Source organism: Protopterus annectens, chromosome 14.part0, assembly GCF_019279795.1.
Source record: "Protopterus annectens isolate FY-2018-M chromosome 14.part0, PAN1.0, whole genome shotgun sequence".
In the NCBI taxonomy this organism is placed as follows: domain Eukaryota; kingdom Metazoa; phylum Chordata; order Ceratodontiformes; family Protopteridae; genus Protopterus; species Protopterus annectens.
Genome location: NC_056748.1, coordinates 987,201,005 through 987,221,935, shown reverse-complemented (window position 1 = coordinate 987,221,935; position 20,931 = coordinate 987,201,005). Strand labels below are relative to the sequence as shown.

The 20,931-nt window shown below is 39.3% G+C and overlaps 1 protein-coding gene across 1 annotated transcript in view; it reads left to right on the top strand.

The window, feature by feature from the left end:
• WDFY4 (WDFY family member 4) overlaps positions 1 to 20,931 on the top strand; it is a 4,454,583-nt gene that overhangs the window by 739,845 nt on the left and 3,693,807 nt on the right. The window contains exon 9 of the mRNA XM_044055648.1: positions 15,794 to 16,404. Within this exon, the coding sequence (XP_043911583.1) occupies positions 15,794 to 16,404 (611 nt within the window). The remainder of the gene's footprint in view (positions 1 to 15,793; positions 16,405 to 20,931) is intronic.

Below are 20,931 nucleotides of genomic sequence, written 5' to 3'. Positions count from 1 at the left end.
TATGTATCTCTTTGTTCCTTCTACACTTGGCTAATATTTTTTTTTTCTTCAGTTGTATAACCAATTGATATGATTCCACCAGGTTGGCTTGTCTTTTGAGTTTGTCTTATTTTTAATACAAGTGGGTACAGCTGGCTGTTTACATAAATCACTATTGCTGTACTGAGATTTTGTAAATAGCTCAACATATGCTATGATACTGACTGTGTTTGTGGGTACTTGGAATTTAGCCAAGGTGTCGCTTAGTAGCGAGAGGTTAGCCTTTAGTTCCTAAAGATTTTTTATTTTGCTGGATCCGTGAATTTAATTTTTATTTCAAACAATACTGCCTTATGGTCAGATCTGATGAGCGAAGACATGACAATGGGTAAGGAACATCAGCCCCCCCCCCCCATATTCATGAGTACAGGGTCAAGGATATTTGTACCCCTGTTAGGAGAATGGACCCACTGTTCCAGGATGTTGGTATTAGCAAAATTTAGGAATCGCTGGGCGTGTGCATTAGAAGGTGATGTAAGATTCCCGGCCTATAGAGGGGTAATTGAGATTCCTCGTGAATATCATATTGGGTTGAATGGTGAGGGACTCTATTACATTGAGATTGGTAATATGGGTTTCCCGGGACATAGAGGGAGGACCTATAGGTTGCAAGGATATGGTACGAGACACTGTTTATGGTGAGTTGCACATGTGTTAGTTCTAGTGGGTCATACATTTTACGTAGTCTGGATATGAGGTTGGTTTTAATATAGACAGAGATGACTCCACCTTAAGTTCCCTCCTAGGTAGTAGTTGGTCTAAATGTGTGAAAGGTGTTTAGAATCTTACATTGCTGGGGTACTCTCAGCAACATTAAACCATGTCTCAGTTACTGCACAGATGTCTACATTCTCCAGGGAGAGGAAGACTTGTAAAGAATGGAGTTTCTTTTAAGACGTCTAGCATTTAGCAGTTTTATCTTGAGATATTCCTTCACAGCTTCAGTTAAGTCAGGAAGTGTATCAGTATGGCATTGCCTAGGAAAGGCACTATGGAAGTTGAAAAGATCTTTGCCAGTATACAAAAGCCTAGCGGGGATAAGTGATGACCACCCTGGCAAACCAGTGTTGTCTGTCAACCATGTCCTCCCAGGCTGTCAGATATTGTACCCCCTTTGATTGACACCAGAAACTAAGCCAGTTGTTAAAAATCAACCATTTTCTGTTGGTAATGTGGCATTATCCTGGGAGAAGGTAGTATGCTGCTCAGTGCTAGGCTCATACCTGCCTGAGACACATAATCAATGAGCTTGATCATGTCTCGCTTCATATAGTCAAGGGAAGTGTGTCTCAGGTGTCATTAACACCCACATGAACTATAACAGTGTTATATTGGTACCTGTGGTTCAATGACCTGAGTACCCATGTGATGATCTAGACCCAGAAAGGCAGCTAACAATGACTTTGTCCTTATTTAGTCCGATGAGGGGGGGCATCGGTGTGCCTCACTATAGAATCACCAATGACCAGGAAATTTGGATGTATGCTGGTTTGCCTTAAGGGCTCAGCAGTAAATCGCGTTTATACAGTGTTGCTATATGTAGCTATGAGAGGTGTTGTAATGGAGTATTTACGTGGTGTCTGAGGACCCTTTCTTTAATTGTACTGTGTTAGAGGTTTTAATGTTTTAGGATGGGTAAATTTAAGTTCCTCAGCAAAAGTAGTGTTATGTGTAGGGTCTTTTCCCTGTGCTGGACATGTGGTGCAAGTGTCACTGACAACCTCTATAGGATTAATTTTGGTTGTATGAGAGAGTTTTGATTCCAGTGTTAAAGTGTATTTATACCTATTGCAAACTTATCTGTTTTATTATGAATAAGTGGGCTGTCCATATACATGAGACAATTGCTACAGTGCCTCAGAATACCCTCTCAACCGCATTGGCCACAAAGAGAGTCAGGGAGTGCATAGTTATGACTGCTGATCTACTAGGGAGAAGGGAGGGGAATTTAAATATTGAATAGGTCAGTAAGACAAGGAGCTTGATGAGCAACTCTCAGCAATGTGCAAGCTAGATGCTCTAGTAGTTAAAAAAGCTATCTAGACAGTAAGCGTATTTTAAGGGAAAACTTACACTGCAAGAGATTAGCATCTACACAGATTAGAAGGGGGAATTGCTCCACAAGATATCCACCACTATAGAGATAATTGCTAGGCATTGCTGCTTAGAAAGCAGCAGTTCTAACTAAATACTGTAACAAAAGGTCAAAAGTACAGATATTCAATATAGAAACAATTAATACAGCTGTGAGAAAAACAATGCAAAAAACTTGTGCTGAAACAGTGGCTATGGTAGTATAAATCTTAGTTTGCTCGTAGATTATAAGCCAAGCGTTGTGCAACTGGAGTGCAGAGGAGATTCGATTAAAAAAAAAAAAAAAAAAAAAAAAGGCTCTGTGGCCAATCAAGAAAAGGGCACACTCTTCTTTTCTTTATTCAATCCTGGGCCAAAAAATAACTCTGGTCCTCTCTTCCTCTCTACTCTCACTAAAATACAACCAAGGCAGTTCTAACTAAAGTGTGTAAAAAAAAGTCAGAAAATACAGATATTCAAAACAGAAACAATTAATGTAACTGTAACAAAATCAATGCGAGAAACAAGTACTGAAACAGTGGATATGGTTATGTAAGTCTCAGCTTTAGCAAAGACACTTGCCTTTTCAAGTAGTGTGGTTGGCAAATGTCACCAAGTGCCCCAGACACAGAGATTTCACATTTTTAAACAAGCTAGCCCTCTAGCCAGTCAAATAAAGAAGCAATAAGACTTACAATAGCAACTCCCAGCTCAGAAAGGCATAGGTTGTCCTCTCCTTCCACAATGGCGTAGTCCACAACCCTTTCTAGTGTAAAATAACTGGTTTAGAGCCCACGTGCTTAAACCAAAACAAAGACACTTAAGAGTAACAGGCACAGTAAGCCTTCCCCAGCAATTCCCAGCTCAGAAGGATGGAGCCTACCTTCTCCTCCCACAAGAGTGCATACCACAAACCTTCTTAATGTAAAATAACTAGTTTGGATCCTATGTGTGTAACCAGAACTAAGACACTTTTAGAATAACAGACACAATAAGCCATCAACCATCAATTCCCAACTCAGAAGCGTGTAAACTACCTCTACTGCCCCGAGAGTGTAGAACACAAGCCTTCCTTCTGTAAGATAAGTAGTTTGGAGCCCAAGTGCTTAAATCTGAACTAAGCGGCTTAGAGTAACAGTTCAAATATAAATAGGCTACTGACGAGCAGTAATAAATGCAGCAGATTAAATGCAATTGAACACTTTAAGAACATGTAGCAAAACGCTAAATAAAGTAGGAAGAAGCACAAATACAATAAAAACAGCTAAATAAAGTGCAGTTTTGTTAGTAAATGAGAAGGCAGGAAATAGAAGATAATTGAAGTTTGAGACTAAGGGGGAGGGCCTTCCTATTTATCTCTCAGTGCTCAGTAGAATAAGCTGATGAGATGAAACTTGGAGGAGTGTCCAGAATCAGATTTTTAATAGGGAAGGGCAACTCAAAAGCCATCAAATGTAAAAGCACAACAGCAGCACAGCAAATGGGTGGGAAAAATGAAATGCAGACAGAGCTCAACAATAGTTAGGCAGAGAACAGCAAGTCAAACAGACATGACACGTAAATAAAGATACCACTAAATATTTGTAGTTAAATGAGGAATGCTATTTCTCAGCTCTTTCCAGTAATTAGCTGGATGCTATTCACTGTCTGCAAAATAATTATTTTCTAACTGACCCTAGCCAAGACTTCTTAAACTCCAAAAAGAACAAAAGACTTAAAACAAAACAAAATGCAATATAAGAAAATATGAAAAAATAGAAGTAACCAAATCTTAAATGAATAACTCCAATCCAAAATCAAATGCATAAAATCAAATGCAGCCGGAAATCAGCAGTAGTCCAGCAGAGAACAGCAAGTCAAACAAGCACTCAACTATTCAGTGTTTTGCTTGTTTACCAGTATAGTATTCGTTAGACTAGTCCAATGAAGACCAATCTGTCACCCCCGTTGTGCAACACCTCTGTTTTTATCTCATCTGATCCCAGTGACTTACTAATTTCTTGCTTATCCGCTTATCTATTACCTGCTTTACTTCATCTGCCATTATAGGTCTTATTAATGTCTTCCACTGATCTTCTGTTATCCCCACCAAGTTTAAAGCATTCGGTAGGTCTTCTGCCCCTCTCCCCATTTGCCTTGTGCAGTGTTTAACTCTGAGTTTTATAACTTTTTGTAGTTCTTAAAAATGTTGATTATATTTTCCGCAGATTTGAGTATCTTTCTCCGGTGCTCTCATCTCATAGTTAACAGATTACCTTCTCAGTGTTTTGGTGCCTCAGCCTGCCTATATGCAAGACTTTCGGACCCCTTGGAGCAAAAATACAAGATGTGCATAGAAGATTCCCCTTAGTGCTACCTGTTGCATCGAAATTCTGTTGTCATCTTCTTGTATTTCCCAGAGTAATGCCTGTAGATTTACTTGCTTATACTTTATTTTTTTTGTAAGTATTTCATTTAGCCCAGTGTCTCATACGTCTTCTTTTGTCCCATCTCTTTCCTCTCTCTAATATAGTGTGAAATAAAAAAAAAATATATGTGCCTTTTAACATTCTCCCATGGCTGCACACTTACCTGTTCAAACAAATGTAGAATGTATTCTACCTGTTAGTGTATCCATTATTTATTTATTTTTTTATTTTGTAAAATGTTTTTGGCAAATATTCAACGTCTTTGTTTCTTCCCTTGTGTACTCAAGTTTATTTCTGTTTAAAGGTAAGCATTGCCTGAAATTAATATGTACTAGCTTTGATTTCTGCTAATTGTTCGCTGTGTTCTTTTGAGATGTAGGTGTTGTGTAATCTTGACTATTGTGTCTTACTGAATAAACATGGATCACCTCATGGGGAATTAAAAAAATCTATGAGTATCTTTGTAAAGGCACTAGATGTTGTTTTGGGAGGTTAATAGATTTCCACAATATTAATTTGTGAGATAAATGAATCCCCCTTTATAGCTGCACATTTCCACTGATCATCCTCCATTTTCCCGATAACCTAAATGGGAAGGTTCTTAATCTTAATTAGCACTACTCCCATGTGCTTGGCGAACGTATAACTGGCTACTCTGGATAAATGGAGTCCCTTCCTAGTCAGGTTGTCATGCTCTTGAGCATCTTAGTATGTTTCCTGCAATGTTAGCAAATTTATCTTCTCATTTATGGCTATATTCAGAACCCTACTTCTTTTGACTGGTTATGGACACTAATTGGTATAAGAAGAAAATGACCACCATGTTACAAGATGAAAAGACATACCATAGAGTTACACCAATCCAGTTAAATCGAACTGTACAAAAAGTGTCTTCCTTACTTCAGGATATGTTGACTGAAGGCCAAGTGGATCTGGACCTTTACAATTTTTTGAACATCACAAAACCTACTGTTCCGAATATTAATGGACTTCCTAAGATTCATAAGGACCTTCATAACCCTCCACTACGGCCTATAGTAGCAGGACAAGGGTGGATGACAGAGACAATGTCACTATTTGTGGAGAAAGAATTAAGAACTATTTTAAAATATTTTGATACAGTTCTGCAGGATACTGATGACTTCTTAAGAAAGATAAATCAAACCATGAATAACATTACAGATTATGACCACCTACTTGTGACCACCCTGGATGTGAATAGTTTATTCACTTCCATTCCCAACGAAGCAGGCGTAGAAGCTGTAAGAAAGATCTTAAGCCACAAAAAAACTGTTTAAAACCAGTAGGATTTGTGCTTTATTAGATTTAATACTGGAAAATAATTATTTTGTGTATGGTACATCAATCTATTGGCAAAAATGGGGGGGTAGCCATGGGCACCCCTTGTGCGAACAGCTACTCAAATCTTGTGCTTGTAGACTGGGAATTGGAGCATGTATTGAACTCAAATAATCCATGGTATGAATGCATCAAATTTTATGGTCGATTTGTGGATGATCTTTTTATTTTATGGGAAGGAACCGTACCAGAATTTGAATCATTCCATCAATATCTAAATAGGACTACTACTTTCTTAAGCTTTATAGCAGAACACTCTCATAATCAAGTTGCATTTTTGGATGTGAATGTTATTCTTAACGAAAACATGTTGGAAACCTAATTACACCGGAAAAATACATGGAAAAATCATTACTTGTTGAAAAGCAGCATGCATCCTAAACATGTCACTAAAAATATTATGCGAAATGAAACACAAAGAATACGTAAAAGATGTAGCAAAGATGAGACAAGAGAAAAGGAAATTTTGTTTCTACAACAAAACCTAATAAAGAGAGGCTATAATAAAAAAGATGTGAATGTTCAAGAAGTTATCCCAAAGGAAAACAAGACAGAAGACAGAACCACCAGAGTGATGTTAAGTTACAGCACAGACAACACACAAGTTAAGTCCATAATAAGGCAGTTTTGGCCAATCCTCACCCAGGATGCCAAGCTAAAAGACATTGTAGGTGAAACACCATGCTTTGGCTACAAGAATAAGAAAAATTTAAAGAGGTTACTTTGCACAAAGGATGGGTTTAGCAAACTAAAATCGTTGGACATAAAGGCACATTCAAGTGTGGTCACTGCACAGCATGCCCACTGATTGACTGTAATAACGAATTTGAACATCCAAGGACAAAGAAGAAATACACCTTTAATGTCAAAGCCACTTGTATAACCCCCAATGTGGTGTACATGGCTACCTGTAAACTATGCCCTGCAGTCTATGTAGGAAAAAACAATCAGATGTTTAAAAATCGCATTTTGAGACATCAAAGAGACATTACCAATAAAGATCTACATAATGCTTTAGCAACGCATGCTGAAAGAAATGTTGGTCATTCTTTCACTTATAAGGTGATAGAGAATGTGTATAGTGGAATAAGGAAAGGCGACATTGAAAATATTACTGAATGCAGGGAGAGTAAGTGGATTGTGAACCTCTGTGCTGATATTGAGCCAGGCTTGAATAACATCATTCCACTGAAACCTATACTAAAAGCTACAAGACCAGCTATCAGCTAACATGGAGGTGTGTCTGGCTTAATAATTCATGACTGGTCACACCCCTCAAAAGCAAAAGGTATAGGAAGTGGAACACCCCCAGCTGAGAGGAAAGAGGATTGGTGTGTTTAAACAGCTGATTGACAGTGTGATGTTTGAATGATTGTCTCAACAGTAAAGGAAGCAAGCACTATAAAAATGAACTTCCAGTCCCAATCTCTGTGATCTGAAGAAGATACCGAAAGCGCTTATCGTTTGGAATACATAGGGACTGTTTTATTCTACATCAAGATTTTAACCTGACATGAAGATTTTAACTTTTCCTACAATAAAAGGATTTTAACTGCCATTAAAACTAGAAGCTTTCATTTGATCTGTTAGACTGGTTAAGCTGTTATCACACTTCATCACAGTCACATAGCAGCTACTACATCTTCAGTATGGATACTTTGTATATCAGACCAAAAAGATTGGATACTTTGAAGCCATCATAAGACTGGATACTTTGGAGCCATCATTTCGCTATGGTATAACTGCATTCACAGCGTGAATATCTTCTAAGTGCATTTAATTTAAGTACTGGAAATGTACGCAAGTTTTTTGCTATATATGTTGCACTTTTAAGTTTTATATCATTTTACCACACTACCTATTCTCCAAGAGAACTTTATTTCATTGGCCATTGTTGTACAGCGTTTCATTTTGAATTTTGTTTTACTTGTTACTGATAGCTGTACTTTAGCATTAGGAGGTACCCTTTCTTTTTTGTATACTTCTTTTGACTGGGTTTGTTAACCAGTTGACAGTCTACCTTATTATTTTCTTCATTATCCCTTCCTTAATTCACTTCCACAGTTTGAGTATGCTCTAGTGCTCCTTTGAATCCCAGTTATATATATCTAGAGGTGGGATAATAAACTCTTTCCTTGTTTCCTTTGCACAGATACACGCCTTTGTTCCTCTTCTAAGTCTTGTACTTGGTTGTCCATCTTCTTTACTTAACTTAGCCTTATGTATTTCCTCAGTTTAAATTTCTAAATCTAAATCCAGCATTTTTTGTGTACTACTTAGCATATTAAAAAAATTAAGCTCAGTCACCCCCCCCCCCAGCTTTTTATTTTTATAAAAACTAAAGCTTCTGACATAGCTTGGTTTCAGTGTCTTACCTCCTTCTTATAGATGGCTATAGAAACTAGCATCAAGAGCTTGCAAGACAAACTCCAATGACTTATTTTTTATCCTGTTTTACTTCTTTTATGGCTTCCTATTTAGAAAAAGATTTGAAAATAATCCTTGGTTATATGACGCCTTTTCAGAGGTAAATGTGCTACAGGTACTCCGTTCCATTTGTTAATGATAGATCTGATGTTGTCATTCTTCAAGTAATCCTTGACTGTGTGCTTGGTTCCGAGCCTCGGAACCAGTTTGACCGGTTACTTCAGCTCGCTCCTTCCAAACTATTAAGCCAGGCTGTACCCACAATGCTCCTCTCTAAATCACCTCAGATCTCGTTTGCCACTTTGTGTGTCAGATGCATCCAACCCGACTTGAGCTTTGGCACTTATCCACAATAAGTTTCTTTTTCTGATTTGCTGTAAATTCCTTTCATATATCTTTATTTATTTTCTTAAATACTTGTAGTCTTTCTACCCGCTCCTGTCATTTCTTTCTGTGCATGTGTGTGATCTTTTTCTCCCTTTCCTCTGCTATTGGTAGTTTTCTCTACGTATTATTGCTGATCTCTCTCTTACCTATTTAGGTATTTCTGGCTACCCTTTTCACTTTCTATTTCGTGTGTGTGTGTGTGTGTGTGTGTGTGTGTGTGTGTGTGTGTGTGTGTGTGTGTGTGTGTGTGTGTGTGTGTGTGTGTGTGTGTGTGTGTGAGATCTTTATCAGAGCTAAGCCTTCTTTTCTGGCATGGCTGATAAATCTGGTGTGCCTGTTAAACCTTCAATAGGCACTTCTGGCGTAAAGAGGTGCCAGCAGTGTGACAGGAAGATGCCCAATTCAGATGGACATGTCTGGTGTGCGTGTGTATTGCTTAGGCATTGTACACCTGCAGGAAGATTGCGTCATCTGTCATGGTTTCTCCACCAGGACTTTAACTGAGTGGAGAAACAAGTTGATTTTCAAGGGTTTATTAAAAGGGGACTTCAAAGAGGCCATATCTGGGTCTAAGACTGTAGCCAGCTCATCATCCTCCTCTTCTAAATGAAAGAAATGTTCCCATTCAGTTCCAAGCAGTGTATCCAAACAGCCTATGGTGTTGACAATTCCCTCAGCACCAGTTGGCAAGACAGACTCTGCACCTACCACAACTTCGGATGAGACAACTGCTGCCTCAGCACTAGAAGTTTCATCGGTACCAAAGGCGACCACATTGATATCGATACAAAGGACAAAGTACTGTCATTTAGTCGATGCATTTTGGACCGACCTCCTCACCCATTCGTGGAACCGAGACTGCCCAGGTCTCCTTCATCATCATCCATTCGATTCAGTAAAAGCCTCTTGGAATTGGACACCATAAGGCTGGAGGACCAGCTCTAGACGGCGAGAGGATTACCTCCATCTTCAGTTCCCAGCCAAGTCAGCACCGGGACCTGTTCTTCTATGACACCATCTCATCTTCCTCCTTCCACTCCAGTTGAGTCTTTGGAGTCCCTGGCATTGACCTACCTGGCCCCGACTGTCTCGGTTCTGGTAAGAGCCTCTTCTCCAGAACTAAGAATTGCCTTTAGCTCCTCCAGTTTTTCTGAACCGGAGGTCTCCTGGGGTCAGGACTTTGTCACTGGTTCTGAGGAGCAGGATTTGTCTTCCTTTTTATCGGAACCTTCCGTCCCCCTCAGTGCTTCAGCTTTCGTTGGCTCGACCTAGGCTTCCATTTTGATGGCCACCTTCTCAGTGCATGGTGGGACCATGGTTCCAAAGGAGTCTATTCTGGCTCCATCCCTCTCTGGGGAACCGGACTTCCGGATCACTAAAAAGGCCATCCCTTTTGGGCCAAACTTCTGCATTCCCTTGACCAGAGCTACCGTCAGCCTCATCCCTTGGACAGAGGGCACAAAAGCCCCAGGAAAGACCCAACTTGGTGGTTTCTTCTTCGGATACTTTCCCAGAAGATCCCCCCAAGGAAGTACCTGCGAAGAAAAAGTACAAGAGGAAGCAGTTAGACTTCCTGGAGGAGTCTTTCACTGAGGATACAGATTTTGATGAAGGGGAAGGTTCCCCCAGGTCACCCTCTGATGGTGTTTTCTTTGGGGACATCTTGGAAATCCTGAAACAGAGGGATGACTGGTCTTCCCTCCAGACTTCCTTGGAGGAGTCAGTATACCCTGGAGGCTTTTCGTGCCCAACCTTCTACCTCTTTGATCTTTTTGCCCGGTGACAAGCTCATTAAATTGATCGCAGAGTGGGTCTGGAAGATTCCTTACTCCATTGAACCGATCCCCAAGAGGCCTGACCGGATCTTTTCTGCCCCTAAGGAAGAGCAGCATTTGGCCAAGGGAATCCCCGTATGGTGATAGCGGCAGCCACAAAGAAGGAACTTGCAAAGGAAAGTCCTACTATCCATCCTCCTAACAAGGAGTCCAGGAATATGGATAGGTTTGGGAAGTGGGTTTATGCTTTGTCGACCTTTGCACTCAAGTCTTTGAACTACATGGCGCACTTTACCAGGCTATAGAGAGATCTGATCAAAGAGCTGTCTGATACTCTCAAAAGAGCAGTAGCCAACGAGGTATGAGATAAAGTTGACTCTCAGCTCGCCACCCTAAAAGCAATTTCTAACTCATCCATGAGGTTGATTGCCCACGCAGCTGAAGGGACAACAAGAACAGCAGGTTCAGACATAGCCATTAGGAGACATGCCTGGATGCGCCTGTGTGACTTTGCGGAGCCATGTAAATCTTCTTTCATCAACGTCCCGTTTGACAGAACATCCTTTTTTGGACCCAAAGTAAAAGACACACTGGCCAGATTTGAGAAAGATGGAAAGACTCTTTCTGCTGTGGGCGTATGCTTCTCCACTCAGCTGGGGGGGCAGTCACCCAGAGACACTTTTCTCCACAGTTGGCCCCCCCAGTCTCCTGTACGCCTTTCCCCCAACTCCTCTGATATCTCCATTTCTAAAGAAAGCCAAGAGGTCAAACAACACAGTAATCTTCATTGCCCCATTCTGGCCTCAACAAGTTTGGTTTCCCTTCATTTGGCCTCACCTACTTCAGAAACCTTGGATTCTGGACCCAGTTCCAGATCTTTTATCTCATCCAGAAGGAATGGTTCATTCAAATCTCCAGCATCTCAAGCTCACTGCGTGGCTTCACCAATTCCCAAGATTACCAGGCATTCTTCCCTTTCCTCTCCCGTCTATCAAATCATTTTTTGCCCATCACAAACCTTCTGCTAGGAAACTGTACCAGAGTAAATAGGAAAAATTTGCTAGATGGGTTCCTAACAATGAACTGGACCCATTTACAGTCCCCGTACACAAAGTATTGGATTTTCTGGCTGATCTTTATCAAACTGGCTCTTCAGCCTCTACTATTCGGGTCTATCCAACCATGATATCTAATTTCCACACTGGTTGCGATGTTTCTTCACTTATATCACATAAACGTTGTAAAGCCTTTTTGAAGGGAATCCTAATGTTAAGGCCTCCATTTAAAGAGACTATTGTTCCATAGGATTTACTCCCAGTTCTACAATCTCTTACTCTTTCCCTTTGTTAACCAGCAGCTACTTGGGACGTAAAATTTCTGACTTGGAAAACATTATTTTTAGTAGCCATCACTTCTGCAAGAAGAGTATCTGAAATTCAAGCCTTGTCCTGCAAACCCCCATACATAATATTTCACAAAGACAGAGTTTTCCTCAGGACTAGTCATTCCTTTTTGCCAAAGGTAGTTTCAGAATCTAATATCAGTCAAGCATTGCACCTACCAGTCTTTTTCCCTAACTTCTCCAATAAGGGAGAGTATTGTCTGTATTTATTAGACGTTCGTAAACAATTACATTTTTATCTTCACAGAACAAAGGATTCCAGAAAATCTGACCAACTATTTGTTGCCTTTTCCTCGCTTTCCTTAGGTTACCCAGTTTCCAAGGTTACCTTAGCTAAATCAGAGATTATATTACGTTTATCTATCATTCAAAGGGACTGTGACCTCCACGCCCTGTGAAAGCTTACTCAACTAGATCTGCAGCAGCTTCTGCAGTTTTTCATAACAGAGCTTCTTTAGATGACATTTTTCCAGCAGCCACATGGTCTTCTCCTCATAATTTTATCACTTATTGCAAATTGGACAAGGTGTCTAAGGAATGTGTATCATTCGGTTCGATGGTGCTTAGAAATATTTTTCCGTGAGACCTCCAAAGATTCAGGTAGCTAGGGAACTCTGTCCCACAGTCAAGGATTACATGAAGATTGACAACATCAGCTAAATAAGTTATGTCTTAACATAACGTTCCGTCCAGATAAAGAAGTTATGTCTTAATATAACGTTTCATCTGTGTTGTCTATCTTCACTAATCCTTGACATTTCTCCCCTCCTTCCCCCGGGCTGGGACTCTTAGTGGGTCGAATTTTTCGAAGACTGGCTTCATAATAGGGACACATATTTGATCTCTTTTTTTCTTTATTGCTATTTACTATCTGTCTACCACTAATTTAGGCAAACTCAGTCTGAGGTGATTTAGAGAGGAGCATTATGGATAGCGCCTAGCTCGAGAGTTTGAAAGGTGCGAGTTGAAGTAAATGGTCAAATTGGTTCTGAGTCTCGGAACCGTGCCGACAGTCAAGGATTAGTGAAGATCGATGACACAGACGGAACATTATGATAAGACATAACTTCTTTTTTTGCTAAATACAAATTTTGCTATGAGCATTCATCTTTAGATATCCCAGAATCCTTGTGTTTGCTGATCTTCTATTGCCCCTTCCTCAGCTTCAGGTTCCCGCATACTCTTTCTGATTATTTGCACTTGCTCCTTCTCTAGACTGTATTTTAATGATGACGTTCTTATATAATTATTCTGTTCATCTTAATTAAACTCTAATTTTGTCCTGTCTTGCTTGATAAAGAAGCAGTTGCTACTTTAATAAACACTTGTGCCACTGCTTGCTAAATTTAATGCCATAAAATTCTCTTGCTCATCACTTTTCGCCTCAATCCTTGGTATAATCCTACTTGATGTCTTCCTAACAACTATTTTCCCTGTATAGACGTCTTCCCTACCAAATAACATTATTTCACCTTGTTTCTATTAGCACAAAATTTGAAACATCTGCCCAAAGAAACAGATTTTATCAGTATAAGAAAAAGTTTAATCAGTGAAGGAGGGAAAAAAACTCTAACATGTATGTATGAAGATAAAGTGACAGTTCTGTTTAAAGGCCCTCCCCCACCAACCTAGACTACTCCTGAATCCCTTTTATTTGTGCATGTTTTGGCCTGTTAAATTAATGAGTCTTTACTGTTTTGCACCTCAGTCCTTCAGAGCAGTCTTATCATGTAGTCTCTGAAATCCCTTTTGCATGCTCACATTGCTGTTGAAGGATTTCTACCATGTTTTTAATGTGGAGTCCCATTTAAAAGTGGAAAAATGTCTGTCTGTTGAGTTCTTTTAATAGGGAAAGTTTGCTGCTGTCCTGCAGTAGATCCAACGTTTGATTGCCAGTTCCTGTTATTGGCCAGGGCTGCTAGTAGTTCATGGTTTAGTGAACTGTTATTGTTTTCCTGGAAACATTATTTTTTTTTACAGGATATAAGAGCTTCAGCTTCAACACTCTTTTCTCTGCCCTGCATTTGGATTGGTATGAAGGTTGCTCTTCTTTTACATGTGGCTGCTTGAAAAGTCAAGGTCCACCCAAGACTGTTCACTATAGACTTTGTAGCCAGGCTCCTGCAGGCATGCCAAGATCTACTTCCAACGTATTACTTGTCACAGTTGTCTTTTCTCATTGTCATTGAGGAACCATGCTGCTCTGTGTAACCTGTCAGTCAAGATCTCCTCCAGTTAGAGTTGGACTCGCCCTCAACTTGCATTTCATAAAACTGGTGCATTCTCCCTGTGCAGTTTCCTACAGTATATCACTGAAATGGATATTCTTTCATCTTGCCCAGTTTTCATGGTTAGAGAGAGTGGCATTCAGTAGTTCAAACCATGCTTTTACTGCAGACATTTTTGACTTTAGCACTTCATTTTCAATAATAAATTATTGCATTACAACCAAGAGATCATTCATAGTGTCATTAATTTCATTCAGATGAATGTCATTGTCAGTCATATAATTCCTTTTTTTGGATTTCATCCTTTGCATTTCCCTGTATATGGTCAAGAGAATTACTTTTGGCTCCTTTTCTTTGACCCTTTATGCAGTTGGTGGTATATGAAGTGTCTGTTTGTTACTTGGTTTCAGTGACCACTGAGACGTTAGGCTTTTTATCCTTGTTCTTTGACATTGGTGTAGTTGTTCACTCTCCAGCTGAAGTTAAATGTTGATTTTCCCCATCTTTAGGTGTACTGATTGTGTTTACTCTTGAAACTTGCAGTGTATGCCTTTATTTGAGATGTTTGCCATCGGTGCTGCTTTAATGACTACACCATATTAGAAGTCACTTGCGAATTGACTTTTTGAGTATGAATGACATGTACTGGTGTTGATTGTTAGTTTTTGTCAGGTGCACATTCTTCCTTACCCCCTCACAGTAGATTAGTACTCTTGAGTTACTGCTGCATGGAGTTGTAGACAATTATTCCTCTTTATTTACACATTTAGGTTCAAACCAATCTTTATATTAATGGGGTTTTTACTGAATTATGATTTTTTTATGTTGGCCATAGTTGCCAAACTTGTCAAACACTGATTTACAAACACAAAGCAAAAGCTGCTTGTATCCTGTAAAGCAACAGCAGACTTGAACATAATTGCATCTGTCCATTACATCTAAAGGCAGTTTAGTGCTTTTGGACATTTAAGTAATGAACTGACTATAAAAACATATGCTTCCCAAATTGTATAAGCGATGATCTCATTTGGGGATGTGAAATAATCATTATATTTAAAAATGTCAAATTTTAATGTGACAGTTAGTTGTACTTTACATGTTAATCATCATTAACATATTGTATACAACTCAACAAAGCTTTTGTTATAGTGTTTAATCTCAGGGAACTTTACAAAATGGATGACAACCAAACAAGCAAAGGTGAACAGTCAAAAGCCTAGTGGTTGAATGCTCATATAAACCAGTCATTGCATAGTCACAGTTCTTTTGTTGATGAGGTTTATCCTACCTTGTCTTTTGAACACTTTGCTCAAGAATTCAGGGACAAAGCCAACAATAATAGGGAAACAAGGCCCAAAATCTGGGACAATTTTAAATATTAGTTTAATTCACTTAGAAAGTTAATATAACAACAGATTTTGCATCAGCTTGTATTTACCTTGTGTCTGTAAGGTAAAGACCTGAACCATTATGCCAATGGCTTTCACTTTGTGAGGACTCTTTGTAATGTTTTGTGTGTTCTGAAAAAATACACCGTCCAGAATACCATTATAATATGCATTTTTTTCCTTGCATACTACAAATTATGTACTGTAAGAAATGTTATACATTTAAATTGAAATTTGCACCCTCACATAATGATTTAGATCATGATGTACTGCACTACCTAACAGTCTTACTTTTTATTTCTTTTAGTCACTTCTTTTCATCCTAGAATCCCCAAAGGGCTGTGCAGCTTTCAGGACTGCAGGAGGATTTGATGGATTGCTCTCTATACTTGCTGATATGGAGGGAGCCTTAAGCTATCCACCCACAGATATTTGGGCCTCAGTTGAAGAAGATGCAATCTTGAACCTGATTCTTTTCATCCTTTGTATCATTACAGCTGCAATGCACATGGATCCTGTCAACATGCACTATTTCAAGAGTAATCATCACTTTGAAAAGATGAAGGATTACATCAGTCTCCTAGGTTGTTTTAACAAACAAGGGCAGATTAAAAGCACAGAAGGCCTGTCAGAACCCAGAACATTTGAAGTACTGTCAAATATTGCTTCAAAATCTTTTGAACAGTTCCCCAAATGTCTGAGGAGTTGTTTAAAAATATTAAACTTTCTTGATCAAATAGCTCAAGGTACCTTCCATTCGCAGAGCTACTCTGAAGTAGCAAGGCAGACACATGGATCTGATGAACAGACTGTTGACAGAAAGAACAGTCTTCCAGATGGGTACTGTGGTTCGGTTTTCCTGGAACCTATGGATAAAATGGCAACTGGTCACCATAGTTTACTTGCCATTGAGGGCAGGTGAGTAGATTTGAGTATATGTAATACTGTAAAAGTCACGAAATGGGAATCCAATTTGGGAAAGAGCAGCAATATACATCTGCAATATTCTTCCACATCCACATGAATTGATTAATGGAATATTATGTTTTTTATGTAGTAACAATCTATTAATCAAAATGATGCTCAGACAGAGATGAAAAATAATTAATTTGACAGAGTGGAACCTGAAAGTAAGCCTTTAGAATACTCTTTGTGCTTTCAACTTTGCACTTACTTTGATCTGCTTGAGTATTTGCTGACAAATTTCCTTTCTTGCATGTTAGAAATTATTAAATCAGGATAAGACAAAACTGCATGATGTCTCAGCTTGGTTTTGAATCCAACCAATGTAACATTTAAATTTAACATTTGTTTACTGAGAAACTCCAACTAAGGAGTGAGCCAATTTTCAGCGAGGCTCAGGGAGAAATGCTCCAGAAGCATGTCTTTTTAACATGGGAGGAAACCCACACGAATGCAGGGAGGACATGCAGACTCCACACAGAAGGCACCCCAGCTGACAATCGAACTGGAGAACCTCTTGCTGTGAGGCAACAACACAACCACTGCACTACTCCGCTCTCCTATAAGAAGTTAATTCATGTTTACCTCCCAAATCTACGAGCTGATTGTCATATCAGACTATTATATTATGCCTGACACGACAGGAGTAACTCATTGCATTTAATTTTCAGGGCAGAATTATAAAACATTTGTATAACTAAACCACCAAAAATAAATGTAGCTTCCCTGCACCTCATGAAGTGCAAACAGGACAAGATTCTGTCAGTTTGAGGTAAGCTTGTTGATGTTGAACTCCCGGATTACTGTTTTCTATAGGAAATCACTGCTGTCCTAAACACGACAAAGTGTCTGCACCACATGGTAAAAATGAAGAAATTAAATTACTATACAAAGGCACACACTTGCAATAACTCCCAAGCTTTTGTAACCATAGACACACTGATAAAGACTTTATTGGATGAAAGCTTGTGCACTGGCGTACTGTTAGAATACAATGCAGTACAATTTGATTTTGTGATTTCATCATGGGGGGGTTGACCAGTTATGAACCAAGGAGTGTGTGTGATAACTTGTCAGCAACTTTTGCATTGACAACCACTTCATCATCTAAAATTCATCAGCCATAGCATCGTTGATTTTAAGTAAAAAAAAAAAGTCTTTTTGAAGGGGTTTGTCACCTATGACCCTATTACTCACCACTGCAAACGAATATGTATTTGTGTGTGTGTGTGTGTGTATGCATATGTATATAGAGAGACAGATAGATACATACAGGATCTTTAATTATGTCAACCAATTGTCAACAGTGTTGTGATTTAGATATAATACGAAATTGGGAAATTTGCCTTTTTCCTGGTATTGTGCATTTTCAGATTTGGTATATATAATTAGCGGGGTCCTGCGGTAACCAGTCTAATGGTATTCTAAATGCTTACCTTCAGGTTGTCTCCCCACAAAAACAGTTTTTTTTTTAATTTCATGCTTCGAGATTATATGTAAACCATCAGAACCCAGAACCTTTGAAATACTGGTTTTATTTTTATTTTTGTTCTTTTGGTTGATGTTTTACATATTAATCTTTTGCAGTATCTTTCAAGTTAGATGGATCCATTTGCATACTTCATACACATACTAACTCTGAGATTGCACAGTAACAAGTCTTGCAGTTTCCAATGCCTGTTCATAGACAAAGATGCACCACTCCGTTCTATCATCCAGTTTTTTAGAGAGGTAGTTGAAGTTCTAGAGAATAATAGTGTTAAGATGCTCTTCATTAATTCACTGTTGCAGTAGCCATTACAGTATGGGACATATCCTGCCAAGGATGCTGTACATCTAGCCAGTCTACAAAGCTTCAGAGTCTTTCCTTTCATGCCATACACCCGCTCGTAGCAGGAGAGAATGTGCTAATATAAAAAGGAAGTTTGGATGTGCCACAACTCAGAATATTCTTGCCATTAGTACACTCATTCAGACTTTCTTCAGCCGTGAGTCTTGTAGTACTGGCATTCTACATCAGCTACTTAGACTTCAAGCAGTTATGTACCCCGATGGGGAGTCTTCCTTATTGACTTAATATTTAAAATCATGACCTATGGCTGTCAGAAAGGGCAGGTATGCATAGGAGCGTCAAATCCCTTATAAATATTCTCATTCCAGTTTTCTGTTTTGGTGAAGGACACAATGCTACACTGTGCCCTGATTGTCTTTCTGTTACTCCATAAACAGACAGGAGCAGGCTTCATTTACTACAAAGTAGACATTTAAAGGACTTGGCACAAGCAGCCATGTCATCTGAAATCCCTTTCAGTGGACCTCAGCCCAAGACTAGAAGCTGACGAGAGAGGTAAGTGATAGAACCTGTATGTCTAACTCTCTTGTGTGATTTGAGGCTGACACCCCAATAAGGCATTTTGCAGACCTCAAATTGTCATTCTGGTACCCTTTGCCAACTAGTGCAGCTTCTTTGAAGATTCTGTGGCCTGGAAACCTTGCATGTCCCAACAAATTGATTAGCTTTTTAAGTCTGGAAGGGAGAACTGCATAGTATTTTATCTGAGTGTGCAGGTGACCATACATACATAAGGTACTAGTGAGAAAAGACTTGGGGATGATAATGGAGGTCTGTCCTATGGCTTTGACATTGAAGACCATACATGTGGAAACTCTAAAGAAGTGCACCCAGATTAACACTCGTCTCTCCTCCTACTCCCTTGTCTCAAAAAGGTTATCCAGTCCTTTCCCAATCTCTTCTTATTCCACTACAGTTAAGAGGAAGCATTCCCTCTTCCTCTGAGAAAGAAATTCTGCCTGAATCTGATCGTGAAGAATTAGAGTATGGTTCACAAATTTCTTCCCCCACAGCCTATGAGTCAGAATATGAGGATAGTGTTTCTTTAGATTCTCCAATTGAGGAAATTTCCTTTGGGGATACTATTTTGAAAATGAAAGATTTCAAATGAGAAGGGGACGATATGCCAGGTTCTCGTGAGTTATTATGAGCTCCACAGCATGGATTCTTCTAAAGCTGTGGCCATCCCTCCAGTGTTAGGTGCCTTTTCTTGGGGGATGCCTTTTTTGGGACATCATGTTTTCCAGATTCGCAACCCTAACTCCAGAGAAACCTGAAGTTCCACAGAGTACAGTAGCCTCACAAGCATCTCTATAAAAATGCATCTGTGGAGCCTGCCTTTATTTCCTTAGATTTGTAGAGAGGTCAGAGGTGTAACTGCTGGGGAGAAGGGGCCTGTAACTGTGCTGGGGAGAAGGGACCAGCTACCCCAAAATCAAAGTGTCAGAAGGCATGCTTTGCAATGCTGGCGTTCAGAAACTATGCCAGTACTGCCATCAACTCTCCGTTTGTGGTTTTTATCTTGGCTGTAGCATGCTACCTTATTGCATTTGGCACATTTTTTTATAGTTAGCAAAAAGGACAAAGAAAGAAAGCAAGGAAGGAAGAAAGTGAAGGAAGTGTGTGTGTGTGTGTGTGTGTGTGTGTGTGTGTGTGTGTGTGTGTGTGTGTAGTGGGGGACATTTTCTTCTTTTCTGTTCCTCAGAAGGAAGGAACTTTATGTATCTATCTATCTGTCTATTTATCCTAGGTTAAAACTGATGTTGATGCAAGATCAAATTGTTGCACAAGGTACCACATTGGATAACTGTGGCTCCTAGAGAGCTATTAAACATTTTTACTTTGCTAACTCTATCCCTAATGACAAGGATATCCATGTTTCCAATAGATATGGCAAAAAGTTTTTCACTTTCTCTACTTTGGCCTTTAAGGCAATAAATGGCCAAACCTAAAGTACATGTTGGCCATATTAGCAACAATGCAGCAATCGTTGGCTGAGTTCCCTAATTCTGAGATTAAATTTGGTCTTTTGGAAATGGTCAACTGCTTCTCAGATTACTAAACATTCTATCAAATGTGCTTATGATGTTGTAGATGTTGTCTCCAAGACTGCTGCTGTTGGGACTTTCATGAAAAGAAATACCCGGGCAAAACTTCAGAATTTTCCAGAGAACGTGAAGCACAGCTCTAAAATGCTTCTCTGAAAAAAGACATTAATTTGCTAACTTCCTTTAACTCTGTGCTTGAGTGATGGAGAATGTCAACCCTCCTATTAGACTGAGGCAGACAAAAAGACATTGTAGACCTGAAACTGCTTAGATTCTGTGTGGACAAAACTAAACCCTTAAGGAAATAAATCGGCTGTTTGTATCTCATGAGGACAAAAAGGCTGGACTTCCAGTATTAAAATAAACAATTTCCAGATGGATTTATCTAGCTATTTCTTTTTGTTGTACTTTTTCATGGGAAATCCCTTCGAGGCCAGGTCAAAGTTCATTCTACTAGGGCTGTTGGTTCATTTGGCACCTTTTTATCAAAAGGGTCTGTACTCAATAACTACTCTAGAAGCAGCCACTTGGTATTCCAGTCACACTTTTGCAAACATTGCAAGTTTGATGGTTTTGCAAAAT